General features: G+C 48.5%; 1 protein-coding gene across 1 annotated transcript in view; it reads left to right on the top strand.

Moving 5' to 3' along the window:
- The window catches only part of NRP2 (neuropilin 2), a 52,705-nt gene extending 31,699 nt beyond the window's left edge, over positions 1 to 21,006 (top strand). The window contains 4 exon segments of the mRNA XM_010136564.1: positions 8,643 to 8,905; positions 12,072 to 12,168; positions 14,624 to 14,662; positions 20,610 to 21,006. Coding sequence (XP_010134866.1) covers positions 8,643 to 8,905; positions 12,072 to 12,168; positions 14,624 to 14,662; positions 20,610 to 20,890 — 680 coding nt within the window. The 3' untranslated portion in view covers positions 20,891 to 21,006.
- Positions 21,007 to 21,365: the final 359 nt, after the last annotated feature.

Here is a 21,365-nt window from a genome sequence, read left to right as displayed (position 1 = left end):
GGCAAAGTTCGTGCCCAGATTGGCAGTGCTGCCAGCCAGTTGGAAAGCTGTGCAGCCAACACCTGGTAGGCAGCGCTAAAGAGGAAAATATGTATTCCAGAAACATATGGGAAGAAGAGAATCTGCTACATCTCCACACACAAATCACTCCCACACAAATGCACACATCATTTCTCTCTTCAGCTCCTGAGGTGCTTGGCATTTTTTTAAGAGGTAATGCTGAAAGTGCAGCCTATATGGACATCCGACAAATTCTTTGGTGTGACTTAGGGTCAGAGTGTCTGCTATGGAGAAAAACATTTTCATATTTCAAGTGTTTATCTCTTCAGCATTTGAGTGCTTTAGGAGATTAATATCTGGGGCTCAGTGGAGCCTCAGGCAACAGGAGAGAACACTTACAGACAGACCCAGACTTAATAACCCTCCCCAATCTCATTCATTGTAATAATGTTTAATTAATATAAGCCTCCTGCAAGTAGGATAAAAATTACTTATTTTTATAACTCAGACTCAATTTTTCATTTCATTTCCTCTCCCCCGAGTCTCACTACAATTAGTTGGCCATAGTTTCTTAGAAGACTCTTGTATGTGTGCAGACGTGTGTGCGTGCGCGCACAGTGTGGGAGAGGCTGCTGCTGCCTCAGACAGCTCAGCATGCCGTTCTGGTTTTTACCTTGCTTCTACCCTTTCTTCTCTTTCTTAGTTAGTTATGAATTGCAAAACCTCATCGTTGCAGCCGGGGGAACATTTTCCTACTGAGTTCAGTGACCTGCTTTTGTGCCAGTGTGGAGATCTCTGCATTATGGGGCTGTGCTGAGCCAGCCAACAAAGCACCGATGAGGTGCAGACAGGCGCTCTGGCCATGCCCAGCAAGTCACAAGCTGTACGGGCAGAGGAGGAGGAGGTAGCAGTTCCCGGGACTGAAGTGACTTGCCCACGGCAGTGGAGGAAGTCACCAGCAGACACCAGGCACAGGCTGAGAGATGGTTGTTGGCACTGGCATGGAATCAGCCTCCTGGCTGGGTCGGGCCAGGACACAGCACAGGGCTGCGGAGGGGCCAGCATGCAAAGGCGTCACTGCTGTGCCTCGCTTTGGTTCTGCTTTTAGAAATTAAGACATGACACAAAAGGAAACAACTATTTGCTTTTTTCCTCCCCACACAGCTTTTAAAAGCAACTTGAGAAACACGAATGAAGAGGCAATGCCAGCCCCTCGGCAGGGACAGAATCGAAGCATTGTTTAGTTCACACTCCCCCATTCTTCCCCTGCCTTTCCCTCACGCTCCCTCCAGCACTTTGTTTCTACTTAAAAAATTCATCCTCAGACTCCAGGGAGCAAGAAATGAAAAGCCCTTGTTTGGGGTGGTCTTTTCTTGTGAATTCCCCATCCTGGGGTGAGCAGTTGGGTGAAGGAGAGCAGCTGTGCTTGGTTTAGGGGCAGGGCAAAAGCTAAGGGGAACTCAAAGCTGCTGGAGCACAATTTACTCTGATTTAAAGGTGCTGGCCTGGACTAGAGGCCGTGGCTGCTCCACAGTAGCAAGGAAACGTGCTGTGCCTTTAAGAGCCATATGGGGTGTGTTTCTATTTCTTCTGAAAATGGTAAAACAAAAATAAAAATTAAAAGGAGAAAAAATAATAATGAAAGGAGGAGCCCTGGCGCAGTCTGCATGAGAAAGAGGGGGAAGGAAATGACCATGGTGAAATATCCTCTGTGAGGCACTTGATTAGAAAAGTCTGCTGAGAGACAGGCCTGAATTCCTCAGATATCTCCCAATTTCATTTTATGCACTGCATGCAATTCTTCCTCGTCTTTGGCGTGGAGAACTTCTCAAGACTGACAAGACACCCACTGCTCACATTCCACTATTTTTATTTCCAAGATACTCTTTCAGGCAGCTCTGCATTTCTTTTTTTAGCCCTGTGTTCCTTGGGCTCTTCACACTACGGATTATCTCCACGTCCTCTCCTGCAGGCTCATGTTACACGTCTGGGGACCCTGTTGGTGAAAGTGGACCCGAAGTGCCCAACTCAGCAGAAACCCAGCATGGTTCCAGCTGTTACACTGCCCTTTGCAAGCCTAGAAAAGACTGTTGCTCCCTTTTCCATGCCCCCATAAGAGATTGTCAGGATTTTTCCCTCTATGAGTTTTCAGAGGCTTCCCATCTGCAGAAAGATTACCCTTAGCTGCACCTAGCAAGCTTCAAGGAGCAACAAGTTCAGGTTTCAATGAGGTTTTATCCCCTCTCCTACTGCATGCAATGGCAATGTGCCATTGGTGTCAAGATAGAGGTCTTAAGACCTGAAAATAAATCTGGGTTGGTAAGTTGGGCACCTCAACTCTTCACCATCTTTGAATTTCGCTGGAGTCTTGATCCTGAAGGGCGTAAAGATCCTGGGTCATATTTTTAGCCGGTAGGTGGAATTGATGTGTTTTGCCCATATTTTTTTTTCCTCTCCCCTTTTCTCATAGTCATTAAGTAAATACCTTGTGGTCCTAGAAGAGCACTGTGGAGTCTGCACTGCTGCTGCATGCTGCTTCTCATTCGGGTGAGCACTGCATTGCCGTCAGAGCCCTGGTAGCATTGTGAACCCCATGTTGTTCGGATGTTGGCAGCTGTACATGCACACAGAAGAGGAAGCGATTTTAACCTTGCAGCTCTCCAGACCACTTAGCTCTTGGGCTGGGCTTCAAAAACCCACCAAGAGCTTCTCTTGTGGGCCATGGCCTCTCATTTGAGGGTCAGGAATGCTGCTCATTCGGGTTGCAGGCAGTGCAGGAAAAGGTTTATTTGTTTCAAAGCCTTTCCAGCAGAGGAATGTTTGTAGTGCTCTGAAGTTTTGTAAGAGCTTATTTTTTAAGGAAAACAAATGTTGAGCTGCTTTTAAGCTGATGGTGACCCTTTACCACTCCTGTGTTTTTCCCATGGGATCTTTAAAAGGGAAGGTTTCATATTTTTCATGCAATCCATGAGAACTTCTGCCTGAAGGCCTTGGTCCTACTCTGTCCAAAGCAGCAGAAAGGTTTTCATGGTGTTAATGAAGAAGGACTGGACTGAACTGGGTCTGTGCTTACTCTCCTGAGACTTACTCTCAGGGCTTGCGCCCTGGGCACACATTATGACCTCTAGGGTCAATCCTCTCCCCTTTGAAGTAGGAGGGAGTTTTGCATCTGGGGTGGTTTGAAAGTCAAGCACGTCTGTGCAGTGAGTAAGCAGCCGCGTGCTGTGGGAAGGAGACCACATACCTGACTCTGTCTCTGCCCACTTCTCCCATGTGTGGTGCAGATTGCCTCTCAGCAAAGCTGGATCCAGGTCTCCTGACCTTTGTGTGTGCAGTGAGGACAGCAAACTCTAAAATGTTATTTGTACCTTGGGTGCCCACAGCATGATGGAGCTGGGACACCCTGCCACCCAGATCACGGGAGGTGTGCTGAGTGTTGTCTGGGCTGTTCAAGTGCCCTGGCCATGGGCTAGGGCCAGGCTGGGGCCATCCTTGGGCCTGTACTGTCTTTCGTGAGAGATGGGGCATTGCCACAGTCTGTCCCTGCATCACCAGCAAAGCTCCCATTCGCTTGGGCTGGACTGGAGGCAGAGGACCATAAACCATTCCTCTGGGCCTCACTCATTTCTTTGCTGCTCGCCTGTCTGAGTCCTTAGTCACTTTTTGGACCCAAACAGCAGTGACACACTGCCTACAAAACCAGGCTGGAATGCTCTCTGGAAAGCAAGTCACTGTCTCTCAAATTTTAGTGCGTGCATCGCTCCATCGCTTCACAGCAGTGACTTAGCAGCCTGTGAGTCACAGAGCCCGATTCAGGAAAGCGTGCGTGCACATGAGCAAGCCACAAAGTACAGCCTGTGCAGTGGAAGCACGGGCTCAGTTAATGCCTGTAATTGTGCATGCACAAACACCAGGCACGGGTGGGTCTGCGCGCACCCTTTCATGTAGGGGTTTGCAGGGTGCCTGCCAGGCTGGCGGTGGATGCAGCACGGTGGCAAGCAGCTCACTTTGCATAAATGTCAGATGCTAATCGGCATTTGGTTTGTCAGGGACACTGTGCCCTCCCTGCACTCCCAGGGGGAGGCAGTAGGACTCACAATTGCACCGCTGTTGAGGATGGGAGGCTTAATTAAGAGAGAGGATGTAATGGCCCATCCATCAGAAAGGCTTGGGAGGGCAGGCAGAGAGCCTGGTCTGGGCAGGTATGGGATTCTGTGCCTTCTTACAGGACTGATTTAGAAACTGAAGTGGCAAGGACTTGGCAGGCTAATTAACACATAATCAAAATTGAAGGGATTTTCCAGCAGACACAGTGATCTAGTTAATATAAATAATAGTTTTACGGAGGATTGATTTCCTTTCATAAATGAAAGTCTGTCATTGAGGACAGGCCTGTCAATGAAATTATGGTGGCAGCCTTTTGAGGTGAATTTGCATGATTTGCCAAAAAAATTAAAAATATAATAACTATCCAATTTCAATCTGCATATTCATGCAGCTGCCATCCCCTGCTACCAGTGCATCCTGCAGTCATGAAAATATCCGAGCTGAACCGCTCCCTGGGGAAGGCAAGGGCTGATGCAACCTCCAGCTCACCTGCCCCAAAAGAATAGCAGGATCAGGTCCCACTGGGACATCCTCTTGGCCCTGACACAGCATGGTTGGGGTGGCACTTGAGGCTGTGCAGGCAGCAGGCAGGCCCGCAGCAGAGGTGTCATCTATGGAGTTTGGCAGACAAGAGGTGGCTGCTGGTGGGCTGTGGCACTGCCACTAAAACACGTGTGAAACAAGCTCTACAATGAAGAAGAGTGTAGTGACCTTTGGAGGGATGTAAGTGAAGTCAATTCAGCGTGGGTCCTCCACAGGAGCACCAGCTGTAACTCAAACGATATTCAGCAAGGGGGGAATGCAAAGGGAACCTGAAATCTCAGTAATTGCTTGTGTACATCCTGCCCAACACATTTTGCTGGAAAACCTCCAGATGTGCTGCTGAGACCAATGAGGGAAGGTACTTTTCTTGGGAGAGGGGGTGAGACGTGCAGGACCCGAGCATAGGCAGGCTGACCTTGCAGAGTTGCCGTGGCTCATGCTTGCAGCCTGACCCAGAACATGAAACTTCATCCCCCGCTGCCCCTAATGTCCTCTCAGATGGCTTGCTAGCAGGAGGGGACAGACGTGCCAAGAGGAAACCGTGTTGGCCAGATGGTTTGTTTGTGGAGCCTGACTGGTGATTTATCTGGGACTCACATACAAGCAATTCTGCCATCGTCTGGCTGGGGATGGTTGCGTGTTCACATTCCTATAACTTCCCTACATCCAGATGATCCCATAAATCTTCCATGAGATTTATGTTGTCGCATTGATTGCAAAAACAGCAGTAGGTTAAAATGCCTGAGCAGGTCCGTCCTGTCTTTTTTTCAGCTGGCGCTTTGAACTACCAGTGCCAGTTCAGTGGGGGATGTGGCTGTTGTGTTAGCTGGAATAGAGGCTGCAAAGCAAAGTTCTGGGAAAGAGATTAAAATGCATCTCTGATCCTGGAAGAATTGATCAGCTCATCATTGCAAGGCTCCCTTCAATGTTTTAGCCTTTCAGGTGCTTTCTGTGCCAAAGGCCTCCATTTACTGTATCAAACAGTGACTACTGTTTGGCTCCCACATGCTGTTCCAACAATTAGCTCCACAGTGCCCTTGTTCAGTCAGTCTCAGCAAATTCACAGGGCTTTTCAGAAAGTCCAACTAGCCATTAGAGTGATCCAGCCATCTCATCTTCAAATGACACAGAAAGCCGTGTCTGCTTGTGGTCAGCTCTTCACTCCAGAAACTGATACCAGGAGTGGGAGCATGTGGTGCCCAAACCCACTGCTACTTGCAGGGGAGCAGCTGGGTTCATCACCCCAAGACAGAGCCTCCCTGCAGCCCTTGGGACTGCAAGTAGGTCCTGGAGAGCTATGTGGGCCCTAGAAAGGCAGGGAGCACGGGAGGGCAGGACTTGAGAGGGCTTCTGTGGCTCTGAAAAAGCCTGTGTGGTTGAAGGGGGCATTGGTTTTGGCTGCAGTTTAGCAGTTTCTTTGATTTCACAGCCTGATAGGAATGGGAACAAACAGGAGGTCAGTGTCATCCCTGGTGGGAGGGATGTGTCTCAGAGGCACACAGGCTGTTTTGCTGAAGCGGCAGGAGCAGCAATACCGGGTACCACCAGCTTCCGGTGAGGAGTATAGATCATGGGGAGTGTTCAGCTGCACGTTAACATAGTCCCCTGTGGTCAGCTGTGGGCTTCAGGTAGATCCAAGGATGGCTTACATCCCTGCACTTAAGCAAGGCTGCCTAGATACTGGCACCAAAAGCTGGTCCTGAACTTTGAGAATCTGGATTTGTTCATTCTTGAGCCTAGCTGGTGCTTTTGTTAAAGATTTGCCTGTGAGACCATTTCAGCTGTGAGATAATTGTATGATTGCAGCCTGATTTACTCTTCCACCTTCTTTGTTGTTGCTGTTTTCTCTTGTTGTTGCTTTTTTCTTTTAAGAGGCTTGTAGTGAATTACAAAAAGAGGGTTTTAATTCAGCAAACCTTGATGACTTATTATGCCTTATTGCTCCTTAGGCAAGGAGTACAGCTTGTTCTTTTTTTTTATTTCTTCCTTCTCTTGTTTATCTCCCACATTTCCTCCTCCACCACTACCACTCTGAGGTAAATCACAAGAACACTCCTCCATTAGAGAACGGCATGGTACTTTTTCAAGTGATTCACTCAAGCAAGAGTGGGCAAACATGCTTTCATCTTTTTTGCTGCTACTCTTTGTTGGCAAAAAGTGCCAAGTGACCTAAGTACAATTCATAGGTGCTGGAAAATGTTGCTCTTTCTTTATTATGTGGCCAGCCAGGGACAGATTTGTCCTTCATGCAGCAAAAACAGTGAAAGTTCATATGGAATGGATACACTTGTGAAATATTTTGATCATACATCGTAGGGGCAGAGTGATGGCAAATCTTTCTGCTCTCTTGTCCTAAATTTATTTTAGAAAGCTGTATAGCGCACGGTTGTTGGTTTCAGCCCAGTTCTCTGGCAGTGACAAACTTGCAGCAGGTCCTGTGGCTGTGCAACCACTGATACATCTGTTTTGGGCTGGGATGTCACCCAGCTGAGCGGCAGCAAGGTCAGCTGCTGTTTTCTGGGTGAGACCTGTCTTTCATTGCTTGGGATCTGGGCTCTAAGTTCAGGTCTCTCTGGTTTATGTTTTGGAGTTGTTCTGGGTGCATTTTTACAAACATTCTCAGTTCAGACAGTGCTGTTCTGCCATTGCTGCAGGCACTGAAGCCTCAGAGTGAGCAGGGAGAGCAGGAGGGAAGCTGCCACTCAGAACTTTGACCATCAAGCACAACAGGCTAAGATGTGGGTAAAGGAAGCGCCAAACCCTTTGGCATGCTCCTGGAGCAGAGGAGGTAACCACCCTGGGCTGCAGGAGACCTTGCACATGCTGGCATGAAGCACCACTAACACTTGCCCACTGTGTAGCAAGAGCAAGTGTGTTGGATGAAACACAAAATACAGCAAGCAATATCTGTCATTGGCCAGTCTGTCACCTTGTACTGCAGGCACTGCAGTCAGAGCAACCCAAGGGACTCTGTCCTGCCATTGGTCATGATGGAGAGGGACAGTTAAGGATCAGATCTGCTACATGCTTGGCTTTCAGTCTGTGCTACAGGGATTTCAGGCATCCAAGCTGCAAATGGGAAACTCCTTGAGGAGGCTTCTCATCAGAGAGGGCTGGAAATCACTGATTCCAGACCAAATCAGCCATGCCCAGAGATTTGTATTCGTGGGCTTTTGCTGCTATTGGTATTCAGATCAAGTATCTCCAGTTCCAGTCTCAGCCTTGAACTTCTCCTGGGATATCAAAACTATAGAATCTCCTCCCTGAGGACTGACAAAAAGTACGGCGCAATTTAAATGTAAAATTAATGCAAGTGAATCCCCTGCTGTATGTATTTCAGCTGCCTTCAAGTCTGCAACTACCCAGTTGTCACCTATGCATACTTCACTCACTGGGACGACATCCTTCCTCTCTGCTTTACTTTAGGGGCTGTTTTGCTGCCTTACAGAAAGACTCAGAGCCTGGCCTTCGTTTTGTCACATGTATCCTCAGAACAAAATTGTCAGCTAGATCATAATTGTGGAGTATTTGCCACTGGGAATGAAAAGAGGCAGGATGAACATAGCTTGAGATCCCCATCCCGAAATGAGATTTCAGCACCGGCAGTTAGAAAAACCCACCTCAGGCTTGTTCACTGAGCAAGCTCCCAGCAGAATAAATATACACCCCCGCCAATGTCATTACAGTGACAATAACTGCTCTTTAACTTCTCCTAATTATGTTGATCTTCGGCTTACTGCTTTCTGGTTTTGCTGTCAGTCTCCTACCAGACAGTGGTGGCTGGTGAGGGAAGTGTGCTCCTTGATGCCCTGCGCAGGCTGCACCGCGCACAACAGTGGCACAGCTTGCCGTGCACACGTGTGCGGGACTCCACTCCTGCAGGCATGGGTGTGAGAGCCTGCCCAGCCACTGCCAAAGCCACCTGGCAGGAAATGAGACATGTTGCAAGTGGCCACATGGAATAATATAATGATGTTTTCGTCTTTGAACAGACAGCAAGAATTACCTGCAGCTGCAGAGCAGTGGAAGGAGGGAAGGCCAGCGAGCCCGGCTCATCAGCCCCACCATCTATCTGCCCCAAAGTGCTGTCTGCATGGTCTTCCAGTACCAGGCCTGGGGCAGCAATGGGGTGATGCTGCGGGTCTGGCGAGAAGCGAGCCAGGAGCACAAGGTGCTGTGGGTCATCACAGAGGACCAAGGGGAGGAGTGGAAGGAAGGCCGCATCATCTTGCCGAGCTACGACATGGAGTACCGGGTAAGATGCTCAGGGAGGGTGTGCTGGACCAGGCAGGCATCTCCAGCATCTTTATTTCAGCATTTCTGAGCCAGGGCCTGTTCATCATTAGGGAATGTGACTGTTTTCATTGTATTTCTTGAGTTACCATAGTAACTAAATGACACTGTTTGTTATTCAGAGAGTGCCTGTCTTCTGCGCAGACTTAGGCCTTTGTTCAGCCTGTTGCCTTTTATATTCCTTAAATCTCCCACTTTTTGCAAATATTTTCCCTTCTATTCATTTTTCGTTTTGGTTTGTGCATCACCCCCTCCAACTGCTGGTCATCAGATAGTCTCACCAGAGGCAGGGGCACAGCTCCAGGGAGCAAACACGGAAGTGGGGAACTGGGAAGGGGCACAGCCAGCTCTTAAAGGTGGGCAGCCAACAGCCCTTCTCCAGCCTCAGCTGCAAGTGCTGACATGGGAGGAGGAAGGCGAAATGCAGGTTCATTTCTTTATCCATGTCTCAGATATCTTAGACCAGATCAGAGGGCTGGGTTCAAGGCCCTGTCCCACTGTCAGGAGATCAGCGGAACAGTGATGAGCTGGAGGGAACTGTGCTGCTCACCACAATGGCCTGAGCCCCTCTGGCGAGGCCATGCCAGCACCCCGCAGAGAGGCTGCTGCTTCCAGGAGTGCCTTTGGATTAGCCCTTGCAGACAACGTGCTGTTTGCCAAGGATCCAGGGCTGCTGTTCTCACTTGTTAATGAACATCAGAACAGCATCCAGCACCCTTCAAATCAGAAGGAAACATGTACTTGCAGGCTTGAGGCAGCACTTTGATGACCACCCTGGCAAGTAAGCCTTGCTCCAGCCAGCTCCCAGCCCTGACCCTGACCAAGGGAGCTGCTGCTCTCAGGCCACTGAGCCCTCCAAACTGCTGCCTCCCGTTTGGGTTGATGGCCTGAGCTTGGGACCAAAAGCTCTGACACTCTGCCCCCTGCACAGTGAGTTGCCCTTAAGGGAGGTGTCCTTGCGTGCAGGTGTGGCTCTGGACTGCCCAGGCACCACAGATGAAAGGAAGCACCTAAAATGGGGAGAGGAGGTTTGAAATATATAGCCTTAGGAAATTAGCTGGACACTTGGTAGTAGGCAGGCAGATATAAAGCAAAAACTTTGACTCGAGCTGTGTGTCTTAAGGGTCTTGGTTGACAAGAAGCTCAACACAACCCAGCAATGTGTGCTTGCAGCCCAGAATGATAACTGTACCCCAGGCTGCCTCAAAAGAAGCATGGCCAGCAGGTTGAGGGATGTGATTCTCCCTCTCTACTCTGCTCCTGTGAGACCCCACTTGAGTTCAGCTCTGGGGCCCCCAGCATAAGAAGGACATGGACCTGTTGGAACGAGTCCAGAGGAGGCCACAAAGATGACCATGGGGCTGGATCACCTCTCCTATGAAGACAGGTTGAGAGAGTAGGGGTTATTCAGTCTGGAAAAGAGAAAGGTCCAGGGAGACCTTATTGCAGCTTTCCTAAAGGAGGCCTACAAGAAAGCTGGAGAGACACTTTATACAAGGGCATGTAGTGATAGGGCAAGGGTTAATGGCTTTAAACTGAAAGAGTTTAAGAGTTTAATTTACATTAGATATAAGTATTAAGTTATTCACTGTGAGGGTGATGAGGTATTGGAACAGGATGCCCAGAGAGATTGTGGATGCCCCATCCCTGGAAGTGTTCCACGCCAGGTTGGATGAGACTTGAGCAGCCTGGTCTAGTGGAGGGTGTCCCTGCCCATGGCAGGGGGATTGGAACTAGATGATCTTTAAAGTCTCTTCCAACCCAAACCATTCTATGTTTCTATGACTAGTTTGCACATGTGTGTTTGGCTTTTTAATAAAATACCAGTAAATGCAATATGCCAACAGATAAGAGTGATGGGCACTGGCTGACTGCTTTGCGTGTTAAACATGAATATACTGGCATTAGCTAAATAACAGCATCGTTATGTAAATAACGCAAGTCTCTCCACTCAGCAGTTCTTAGAGCTAATGACTCTATTTATTTTTGTAAATATATTTTGCCTGCGATTAAGTAGGAACAAATTGACCCTTCTGCTGTAACATTTCAATACTTCTTATGTAATGTTGATGGGAACAGCGCTTTATAGTTGATGTAGCTGTGCATTTTGTGTCCTTCCCCTCCTTTTTTTAGACTGGGTGGTGGCCTGCGATGCAGAACATTGATTCACTGAGTAGCTGTACACAGCTATAGCTAGACAGACTACCTTGGCAGGGAGAAGTTCTTTTTCTTTTCTCTCTTGCTAGAGAGTATGCACCAAAAGACCACCTCCAACACACATCTCCGGGAGCGCAGGCTACTGCAGGGTATCCGAAACAGCCTGAACCTCTCTCTGTTTAACCCCCACCACTGCAGCTCATCCCTAGATCCACATAATCTAGTGGAGGGTGTCCCTGCCCATGGCAGGGGGATTGGAACTAGATGATCTTTAAAGTCTCTTCCAACCCAAACCATTCTATGTTTCTATGACTAGTTTGCACATGTGTGTTTGGCTTTTTAATAAAATACCAGTAAATGCAATATGCCAACAGATAAGAGTGATGGGCACTGGCTGACTGCTTTGCGTGTTAAACATGAATATACTGGCATTAGCTAAATAACAGCATCGTTATGTAAATAACGCAAGTCTCTCCACTCAGCAGTTCTTAGAGCTAATGACTCTATTTATTTTTGTAAATATATTTTGCCTGCGATTAAGTAGGAACAAATTGACCCTTCTGCTGTAACATTTCAATACTTCTTATGTAATGTTGATGGGAACAGCGCTTTATAGTTGATGTAGCTGTGCATTTTGTGTCCTTCCCCTCCTTTTTTTAGACTGGGTGGTGGCCTGCGATGCAGAACATTGATTCACTGAGTTTTTATTTCATGCGAGAGGCATTTAACTGAACAAATTGCAAGCTGAGTGCTGCCAAGCCAGGTAACGAACTCTGCCAAACCCAGCCCTGCAGAGCAACTTCCCTAGGGAAGGGGTGGCAGAGGCATGACAAGGAAGCAGGACTAGTCTCAGGTCATCTGCAGGTGTGCAGGGAAAACTAGGAGGAGATTTCCTGCCCTTTCACTTGGGAACAGCAGTCACTCTTTGCTTCCCAGCTTAGCACTGACATTTCTGTTCTAATATCTCACAGATTGTGTTTGAGGGATTTATACGCAACGGCCACTCAGGACAGGTCGCCCTCGATGACATCCGGCTAGGCACTGACATCCCACTGGAGAACTGCATGGGTACGTGCTGCATCTGGCCACGGGCACCAGGGCTCGTGGGGAGGTTGTTGGTGGTGGAGGACATTTGCTCACAGGCTGCCAGTGGCCTCTTCTCCCCTGCTTGAGTTACCAGGAATGTCTGGTTCTCAGATGGGACTTTCCTTGCCCATGAAAGAAAGGAGGAGGACTCAGTCTCTGGGAGACAGGAGCTCTGGCTCCTGTGTTGATGTGAGAGGCAAAAAGCACATGACTCTGCCGCGCAAAGCTGAAAGAGCAGCTGAGGGTTACTGAGGGCTATTCTGTGTGACAAGGACATACACCAAATTTAAAAGGAAGGCGCTGGACAAAGGAAACCAGCTGTCAGTCAGTAGACACACTTAGAGGGTCCGATGAGTTCAAAAGGAGCATTCTCTAATAAGAAATAAAATAGCAGAGGGGTTTTACAGCAGTGTTAAGAGAATAACGAAAGAAATTTTTGTCCTAGAATTCACCATTCCCCAAACCAGGCCAAAAGCCAGGTGGATTCATTCAATGTGAAAGACAGACTCTAAAAAAAAAAAAAGAGAGTGAAAAAAGTGGTTTTTAGCAGTTTGCTGGTGGAGCCATTGCCCCGCCGTGTTCCCCTAGCTGACACATCCATGCACACACTCTGATGGCTCTGGCTGCCATCCAGCTTGGATGTGGATTTAGAGCCATCCCAGTTGAGCATGGGACCAGCAGTATTCAATTATTTGGATCTATGCTGAAAGCTGCCCACAGTAGGGAGGCCCTGCTCTTCTACGTGACCTAGGGTAGGCTTGCTTCACTGTTAAACACCCACAAGGTATCCAATTCATCCTGAAGTCAGTGAAAAAAGTCAGGTGGAGCAGAGACTCTTTCCGCTTTGGGCTTTGAAAGACACCAATCAATGAAGCTGCTCTCCTCTCCCCCACCAAGGGAGGAGAGGATCCTGGTGTCTCTGAACCAAGCGGGACAGACACTCTCTTCCAAGGAGTGTATCTCAGGGGAGGAGGCACAGGACAAAATGTGCCTGGGAGGGGCTGGTTGCATTGCTTACTGACCTGTGCAGGCAGGCGATGGTGACGATGGTGCAGAAGCCAGCATTCAGGAATAGAACAGAGAACTGGGACTGCCCCAGAGATACTCTTGAGTACCGTCAGTCCCAATTTCTTTGATGCTTTGAACTCTGCTGGTCTATCATCTGCCAACGGAGCTAATACTCCATATGTCAAATTCGCTGTATTTAAGGCTTGACTGTGGTGTTTTAATCCCTTGCCTTCTATGGCAATAAAGAAAAGCAAGACCGATGATTAACACTAATAGCATTTTCTACCTAACTTCTTTTGAGCTCAGCACTCACCTAGCCCTAGTGTTACTATATCTTGGGCCTCATGAACTTAAAGCTTAGTATTGCGAAACAAAAGAATTAATTACAAAGTTTCAACCATTGCTAGCCCTAAAATAACACCAAACTGCTATGCAAAATTATTTGTCCCACTCTAGGAAGTTGAATGGGAATCTTAAAACTGATAGGAATAGCTCTTTTCAGATCATTTTTAACAAAGGCTTCCCACTGCAAACCTCAGTATAACTCATGGGTCATTTCCAGTGGCATCAGAATGATAATGAAGGGGTAGAGATACAGTGTTGCTCTCTCACTGTCAGAGCCATGAGAATAGCTGACTCCAGCACCGGCTACTGTTTTTTCAAGTGTAATCCTGGGGAGTAATCTGATTCCTTTTTAGCATGAAAGAATGCTAATAAGTCACAATAATTTTTTCCTTTGACAAATGTGTCATTCGCATTCTGAACTTGAGTGATGATTTCATAGCACTCAGTAGAGCCAGAGCCTGTTTCTGTGACTCACAGGCATAATGCAGAAGTAATCTAAAAATAATCAGAAGTCTATTACTTCTGCAAGAAAGTAATCAGTAATAAGTACCAATTATTGCTTTTCAGATCCAGTAATTTGTAATAGATTACTTCTTCAAAGTATCTGGAAAGAAGAAAAAAATCACTTGCTTTTATTTCTTGTCACTGTGAGATGGAGAGGAACATGGCATTGATGCCCAGAAGTAATGCAGTTCCCATGTGAATAATGATGCCAAAGTTCAGCCAGAAACCAAACTGGTCTTGAAAATTTTAGGGGGTTTCACGGTTTCATCACTGGGTCAGGTGGGACTTTGTCTTTGGATGACTCAGGCCAAACAACTGAATCCAAATCAAACAGATTTTCCTCTGCAGTCTGTCTGAATCAAAGCTTATTGCACCTGGCCAATCCCCAGCTGAGAAAGGGTTTCTCCATGTACCGGTGAGGTTGGCTAGCATGCCACGCTGTTCCCAGCGAGTGGCTTCTGTGGGGCACAGCCTCACGCCTGCTCCACTTGGCTGCTGCAAATCAACAGCAACATGAACTGTGGCCTTATGTGTAATATTCCCCTCTCTAATACTAGTTTTTTGGTTTTTTCCTTTACAGAACCAATCACAGCTTTCCCAGGTGAGAACTACTTCCCAGGTAAAACTGCACTTCTCTCAGTGGTTTCTTTCTGCTGGCACGGGCCTTTACATCGAAGGAAGGCGATGTGCGTGCTTGTACAAACAGCAAATGTTCTGAGCAGTGAAATGGCAAGTGTGTGCTAAACCTCCCCCGCCGCAGGAGCAGGAGGTGGCACCCTGTGACTCTTGCTAGGTGACAGGGAGCAGGCAAACAGACAAGTCCCGCTGTCTTGGGGCTGAATAGCATTAGGAAACCTGCCACCATGAGGCACCCGGCCTCCTGGAGAGCAGCTGAGCCCGAAATCGAAGTCTGAGAAGTAAAGAGTAGTTATCAACTGACTTTAAACAAAAAAACAGTAGCCAATTAAAAGTGAAATGAGGTGGCAATGACTTACATTAGTGCCATTGTTCTCTAGTTTATAGATGCTCTGGCAGTGATGGTGTTTAAGCTGCTGGTGAATGAGAGTGGAGCTGGTCTGCTTGGAAATGGAAGGGAGTTGGCAGGTGGAAGTAGGAGAGCAAACTGCCATGAGGAGCTGCAAAGGTGACAGTCAATAAAAGGAAAACAAAGTGAAATGGTGCATTTAATAGCTTAATACTAGCCTCGAGGATAGAAACCAGCATTTCTCAGATCAAACCTACAGAGTAAGAGGAAAGGTGAGAAACTCAGAAAAACTGCCTCGCTCTTTGAGCAGTCAGTGGGGATGCTGTCTTGCTCTGGGGTTGGAAAAGCTATCTGCTCTTGCTGGGAAGATCAGTTTAGTCTGAGGTTTTTTTCTCCGGGTTTTGATTTTGGATTTTGTTTTCCTGCCTGACTCTTGAGGAATGCATCTGGGAGTTGTGATGAAGAGCAAACTTGGGGCTTCCCTTAACTTTGTCAGTTCAATCCACACACCCTTTGCTTTCACTTGGGCATTATGTCCGTACTCTTCCCATCCCGGACTCTGCTGGGGCTGTAAGATATGGCTGGGATCTACCCTAGAATCAGCTGTGTTTCTGTGCAGTTCGAAGCTGTCTCTGTGGGTACGTGCATTGGAAGCTGTGACAGTAAACGAAAAGTAGACGCTGAGACTGAAGTCACATGCACGACTCTGTCCCTGGGGTGTGATGAAGGCTGTGGAGTGTTACCAATGGGAGGGGTGTGCGCAGGATGTAATACTGTATTTTACAGTCATACCCATACTGTAATAACTAAGAATTTGGGTTTGCTTGTTTGTGGGCTGCATATTTATCTGCTGCTCAGGCTTGTGGTGATACTGAAAAGCTGCTGCAATATTCTCAGTTGACAGTTAATGCCTCACAACCCTTCATTATGTAAACCATCGCTCTATATTCTCCTGGGCCCTATTTCGCAGACACCATCCTTGTCTTTTGGGGCTTGTAACATGCATGTCATCTTCAGTTTGAACTTCCTTCTGGGTCCTCATGTTGACTCTATCCCAGAGTCCCTAACACCTACTGTTTCTCTTCCTCCTCACCCCATACCCTGCTGCCTGTATGCCTCTGTTTGCCCATTGTATTCCCCAGGGCACTCTGGCTGCGTAGGGACAGCGGTTGCTGTGCCCAGCACAATGAGGTCCCTAAAGCACGATAGGCAGATGCTGTTGTAGGCACACCTCCCCTTCACACAGGGGCTTGGCAGCTTGTGCCAGTAGGGTCCTGCTCACTGCTGCCTTCCTCCAGGACATCCTAGCACTGGTCACAACAGGTGAAGCAGCAACAGGGAAGCAATTGCAGCAAAATGTTGAAAAGGTTTCCCTGGCTGACGGGTGGGATAGATGGGATGGAGTGATGGAGTGACCAGGAAAAGAGCAAAATGCAGTGGGAAAAGATGAAGAAGTGAAGATGAAGATTGGAGACTGTGACACAGTAATTAAAAAGAGGGAAAGACAGACATGCCCCACAGAAGGACAGGGTAAAAGGAGAGGAAGAAGTCCTGGCTGGAAAAAAAAAATGGAGCTGGAGAGGAAAGACTGTGCAGGAAGTATTAAGATGTTCTTTAGCCCCCACCCTTGCAATTACATGATGAGCTGAAAAAGTCAGATGCCATTAAAAATAATAGCAAATCCTTCCTATCCTGGCTTGGGAGCAAAGCTGAAAATATGCACCTTCCAGGCTCCAGGATCACAAGGCAAATAATACTAAGAGAATTGTGTGGGTGGAATATCTTTCAGCTAGCAGGTTGGGATCTTACAAGACCAGTCAAGTGTGCTTAAACTGTGCTGCGTTTGAGAGTTTATGCATCTCACCCTTAAAGAAAAGATATAAGAAGTGGCTGGAAGCAAGGAATTGTGTAAATACCAGGTTAAAAAGAGGTGTATGCCAAATATGGATGTGGAGACAAACCATGGGGAGAGTTTGCCTTTGGAACTGGTGGATTCTCCCATACCAAGTATCCTGAAATCAAGACAGGGATATCTTCCTGGAGAAATGACAGGTAGCAATTAAGGGGCTGAGGTTTTGTGGCATTTGGATAAGATGACTGTAATACTCACTTTCATCTGTGCCATCGATGAAAAGTCCAGCTGTGCTGGTTGTCCACAGTGGTTAATGTCAGTGATTTCGGAGAGGAATAGGAGCTGTGGCACACCAGTGACAGAGCAAGGCAGTCAGCCCTCTAGGAGGCTCTTTGGAAAGGATTTTCCCCATTATTTCCCTGCACAGCTTCTGCTCTTCCTTCTTTTGGTATTGGCTGCACAGCTCTAAAACTGGTCCCTGTAGAATCTTCCCTGTTGGGAAGAGGAGGGGGCTCTATGTGCCTGGCCAGGTTGGAAGTGTGAGCACAGCAGCACACCCACACAAAACCATCCACCCGGGAGGGATTAAATCAGGTTTCCACTGACTGGTGTCCCAAGCCATGCATAAACACAGCACCCACAAACTTGACAGCAGCAGCAGGAGGCATTTCTTTATTAAGGTGAGAGCCCTAGTCAGTAAATGAGGAAGGGCAAGCCTGTGTGCAGATGTGTGTGGCGGAAGGCAAAGGGGAGTGGAAAAAATTATTAATTTAAGAAGATTGATTTTTTTTTCCATCTCCCTGAGCAGAGAACTTTTCCACTGATATCAGAGAAAACTTCCAGAGAGCAGCAGAGCCAGTAACAACAGAGCAGATAACATCAGCGCTGTGTGCTGAGTGGATGGGCAGCTATATTTAGTGGCTGACAGTGTAAGGAAGACAATCATTAATGTTGGGAATTGGCTTCGTTAGGGCTTTGAGACAACTAAGTGTGATTCCTTAATGAGTTCAGTTGCTAAATGAACTCTCCAGACTTCTGCTATCTCCTCAGCAGGGCTGCAAGTTGCGGAAACAGGGGCCAAGGAGGGGCTCTGCACCCCACCTCACCCTTTTAGCTTCAGCTACTGATGGGCACATCTGGCATGGGTCAGAGCCAAACAGCAGTCGTCCTGAACCCACAGCTGTCTTGAGATACATCAGGGATCCTTCCCACAAGTGGAATCATCTGGGGCACGTTGCGCTGCTTCTCTCCATCCCCAGGCAGGCAGAGGGTAGAGTTGCATGGGGAAGAAACAAGGGGTGCAGACTGGGCACCATGGCACGTGCTGCTCTATGGCCAGACCCACCTTTTGTACTCTGAGCCCTACAACGGCTAATCACGGTACCTTGGAAATCTACCTCCCCTCTGTTTTTCAGAGGGGAACACTATTCCCTGCAGGCTTGGGAGTCATCCTTGACACCTGCACCCCTCTCCCTGTGCCAGTTTCCACCAGCTGGGCCCGGTGCATTCTGGTGGTGTGAGACGCTGTTCGCCTGTAAATCTCTCACTGGAGCAAGGCACTGTGTAAGCAGAGACTGTCACCGAGTGTAAACATGAGTGGCCTCTGCACAGCGAGCAGCCCTGCGATCTTCCTGGGGGTCAGCCCTGCACCCCAGTGCTGTCAGGCACAGACGAGGTGTTGCTGATCCATTGGGGATGGCAGTGGGGGTAGCTCAGGCAGCTGGACCTACAGTAGGAGAACGCAGCAGGTTATCAGTGAATCTCAGGGTGGTGTTGCACATGCCCTCCCCGGTGGGTGACTGACGATGGTCCCCATGCAGTGTCCCCCACTGCCCATCCCCCATGCAGCCAGGTGAGGGGCAGCAGCTGCCTTGTGCCGCTTTCATTCCCCCAAACCACTGTGTGCAGTGGGGGTGGCGGGGGCAGAATGGACAGGGCCCCCCCGTTCTTGGTGGCAAGGGGAAGCTGGGGTGAGATGGGGTGAGAGAGGCATATCTGGCAGGTAGGCTCATCCTGAGATACCCAATTTTCTTGCCTACCATGACAAATATGTGGGTGGTTCCCAGCTATTGCTCTGTGAAAGCAGCATTTGTCTTGCCTGTGTGGGTTTTCTTCCTTGTTTTTGAGAGGGTTTTTTTTGTTGTAGCTACGCATCTGGGTTCAGTGTTCATTCTTATTTTCACTCCCTGTGCCTGGGTTTTGTGGAATGGGGAGGGGAGGAAAGCCTTGTGACTAGCAGAGGAACCATCATTTTGCATCATCTCCTGTGCCACCAGCAGCAGAAAAGCTGTCCCAAATTTGCCAGCCAGCGTCTCTGCTGGTGGGGCAGTGTTTGGAGGGCAGGGCAGAGGCTGTGCCATGAGATGCCCTCGCTGCTAGCAAAGCCAGGTACATCCTGGACTGTTTTGTTTTTTCCCCTTGACATCCTCCGAGCCTGCTCAGGAAACCAAGTGGTAGTTTAGATAGCTCAGCGCTCAATGGCATGCTGACATCAAACCACAGGAGACAAAAATTTCTGCTTGCTGGCACCTAGCCATGGGGCTACCCCCCACCAAGGGCCAGAGACAAGAGGAGAGGGCAAGTGGAGTTGGAGGGGGTATCAGTGTTTCCAGTGGCAGAGTGGACCCTTCAAAGAGTCCACTGGGGACTTTGTCCCCCTTGAAGTAGCCAGTAAATAAATGTGATGCAGATGTGCATCTCTCCTGAGTTATTTACAACTCGCCCCCACGAGCAGAGCTGGAGAGGTGGAAGCAGTGTGAGGAACGTTGCAGAGCAGGTCTGAGGCTGTGGGTGTGAGCACAGACACTGCGCTCGGTACCTGCATGGGTGCATGTGTGTGTATGATTCTGTGGACTGGCAGTGAGGTCCTACACCCGCCTGATCACCAGATGTGCACCGGGCTGTCTCGGATGACTTGGGAAGGAGAGCAGAGCAGAGAATACAAAGGGTTGATCCTCACTGGGCTGAGCCTGGGCGCTGTCTGCCCTTGAATTCAAGTGAGGCAGGTGCTTTCCCAGCCCTCCCTAGGTGTGTTCGCCTTATCGGTATGAATTCGTAGTCCTAGCTTGCTTAAGCTGCAGAGAGCATGAGTTTCTGACAGGGGTTGAATTTCACAGCCTGTGCCTTGTAAATAATAGTAACCATCCTTTGTCCCTGTAAAAAAAATAAGGAAATCTATAAATCTGTGAATGGGGCGCCTAGTGAGACCAGATCTGTAGGCAGAGCACTTTCAGGCAGAGATCTTCCTCTCTGTCTTTCAGTAAGAACGACAAATGTTTCTCCCTGTAATTTCTTTCCCAGTCTCCTGTGGTAACTTCCTCGGCCATCTGAGATTACACTCTTCCTCCAGTTTGGAAAGTGATGTGTTTTGCCACTGCTTGACAACATCTGCCAAGTGGAGACAAAACCAGGCGGCTGATCTGGAAAGGCCAAAAAAAAGAGGGGAAAAGAAATGCCTCGATGCCAGAAATAACAGTAATAATAGCATGCATATGGAATTTGTATTGCAATCCAGGCAGCCTGATCAGTTAAAAGGGAGGAAAAAGGCCCTTGACTATGCGGGCTCAGCAAACGCCAGGCTGTGCTCCCCCACCAGGAGCACACCCCGCACCCAGAGGCAGCCCTGGGACCTCATGTTACTCCGTGCTGTACTCTTGAAAGCATGTGTGTTTCTTTTTGTGCGTCTGCATGCCTCCCACCTAGCAACCCTGTTCTGTGTCTCCTCCCCAGGGGCAACCCTCCTGCCAGGGACCGAGCCCACAGTGGACACGGTGTCAGTGCAGCCCATCCCAGCCTACTGGTATTACGTTATTGCCGCCGGAGGTGCTGTTGTGGTGCTGGTCTCCGTCGCGCTGGCCCTTGTGCTCCACTACCACCGGTTCCGCTATGCGGCCAAGAAGAGCGATCACTCCATCGCCTACAAAACCTCCCACTATGCCAACGGGGCCCCTGTGGCCGTGGAGCCCACCCTAACCATAAAACTAGAGCAAGACCCCAGCTCACGCTGCTGAGAGCCGAACAGGAACAAGAGAGCAAACAAAACACAAAACAGACAGACAGACAGAAACTAAGACTTCAGATATGTTGCCTCAGTTTTGCACTTTTTTCCTTATGTGTGAACTCTTAGACTTCTCCGTCCCCCCAGCCCTCCCCGACTCTTTTACAAACTCTAAACTAATGCTGCATCTTGGATCGCCAGAAGAGACACACCACCCCTTCACTTCAGAAGTGAATGCTCCCTTTCAATTACTTTTTGAGGACTCTTGGGGTGTCAGGTGGGGTGGCTTTTGTTTTGTTGTGTTTGTCTGGGGAATATTTTTTTGTTGGTAAGCTTGTTTAGTTTGGGGTTTTTTCTCCTCCCAGTAGGCAACCTGCAAGGAAACTTGATGGCGAGCCTGGAAGTTTGTGTGTGTGGCTCGTGCGCGTGTGCTATATCTGTGTGTGTGAGTGTGCATGGGAGCACACGTGTCTGACTGACTGAATGTA

This window comes from Buceros rhinoceros, unplaced genomic scaffold (assembly GCF_000710305.1).
Source record: "Buceros rhinoceros silvestris isolate BGI_N320 unplaced genomic scaffold, ASM71030v1 scaffold26445, whole genome shotgun sequence".
NCBI lineage: Eukaryota > Metazoa > Chordata > Aves > Bucerotiformes > Bucerotidae > Buceros > Buceros rhinoceros.
The sequence above is the reverse complement of the archived record's forward strand: the minus strand, read 5'-3'. Positions and strand labels throughout refer to the sequence as shown.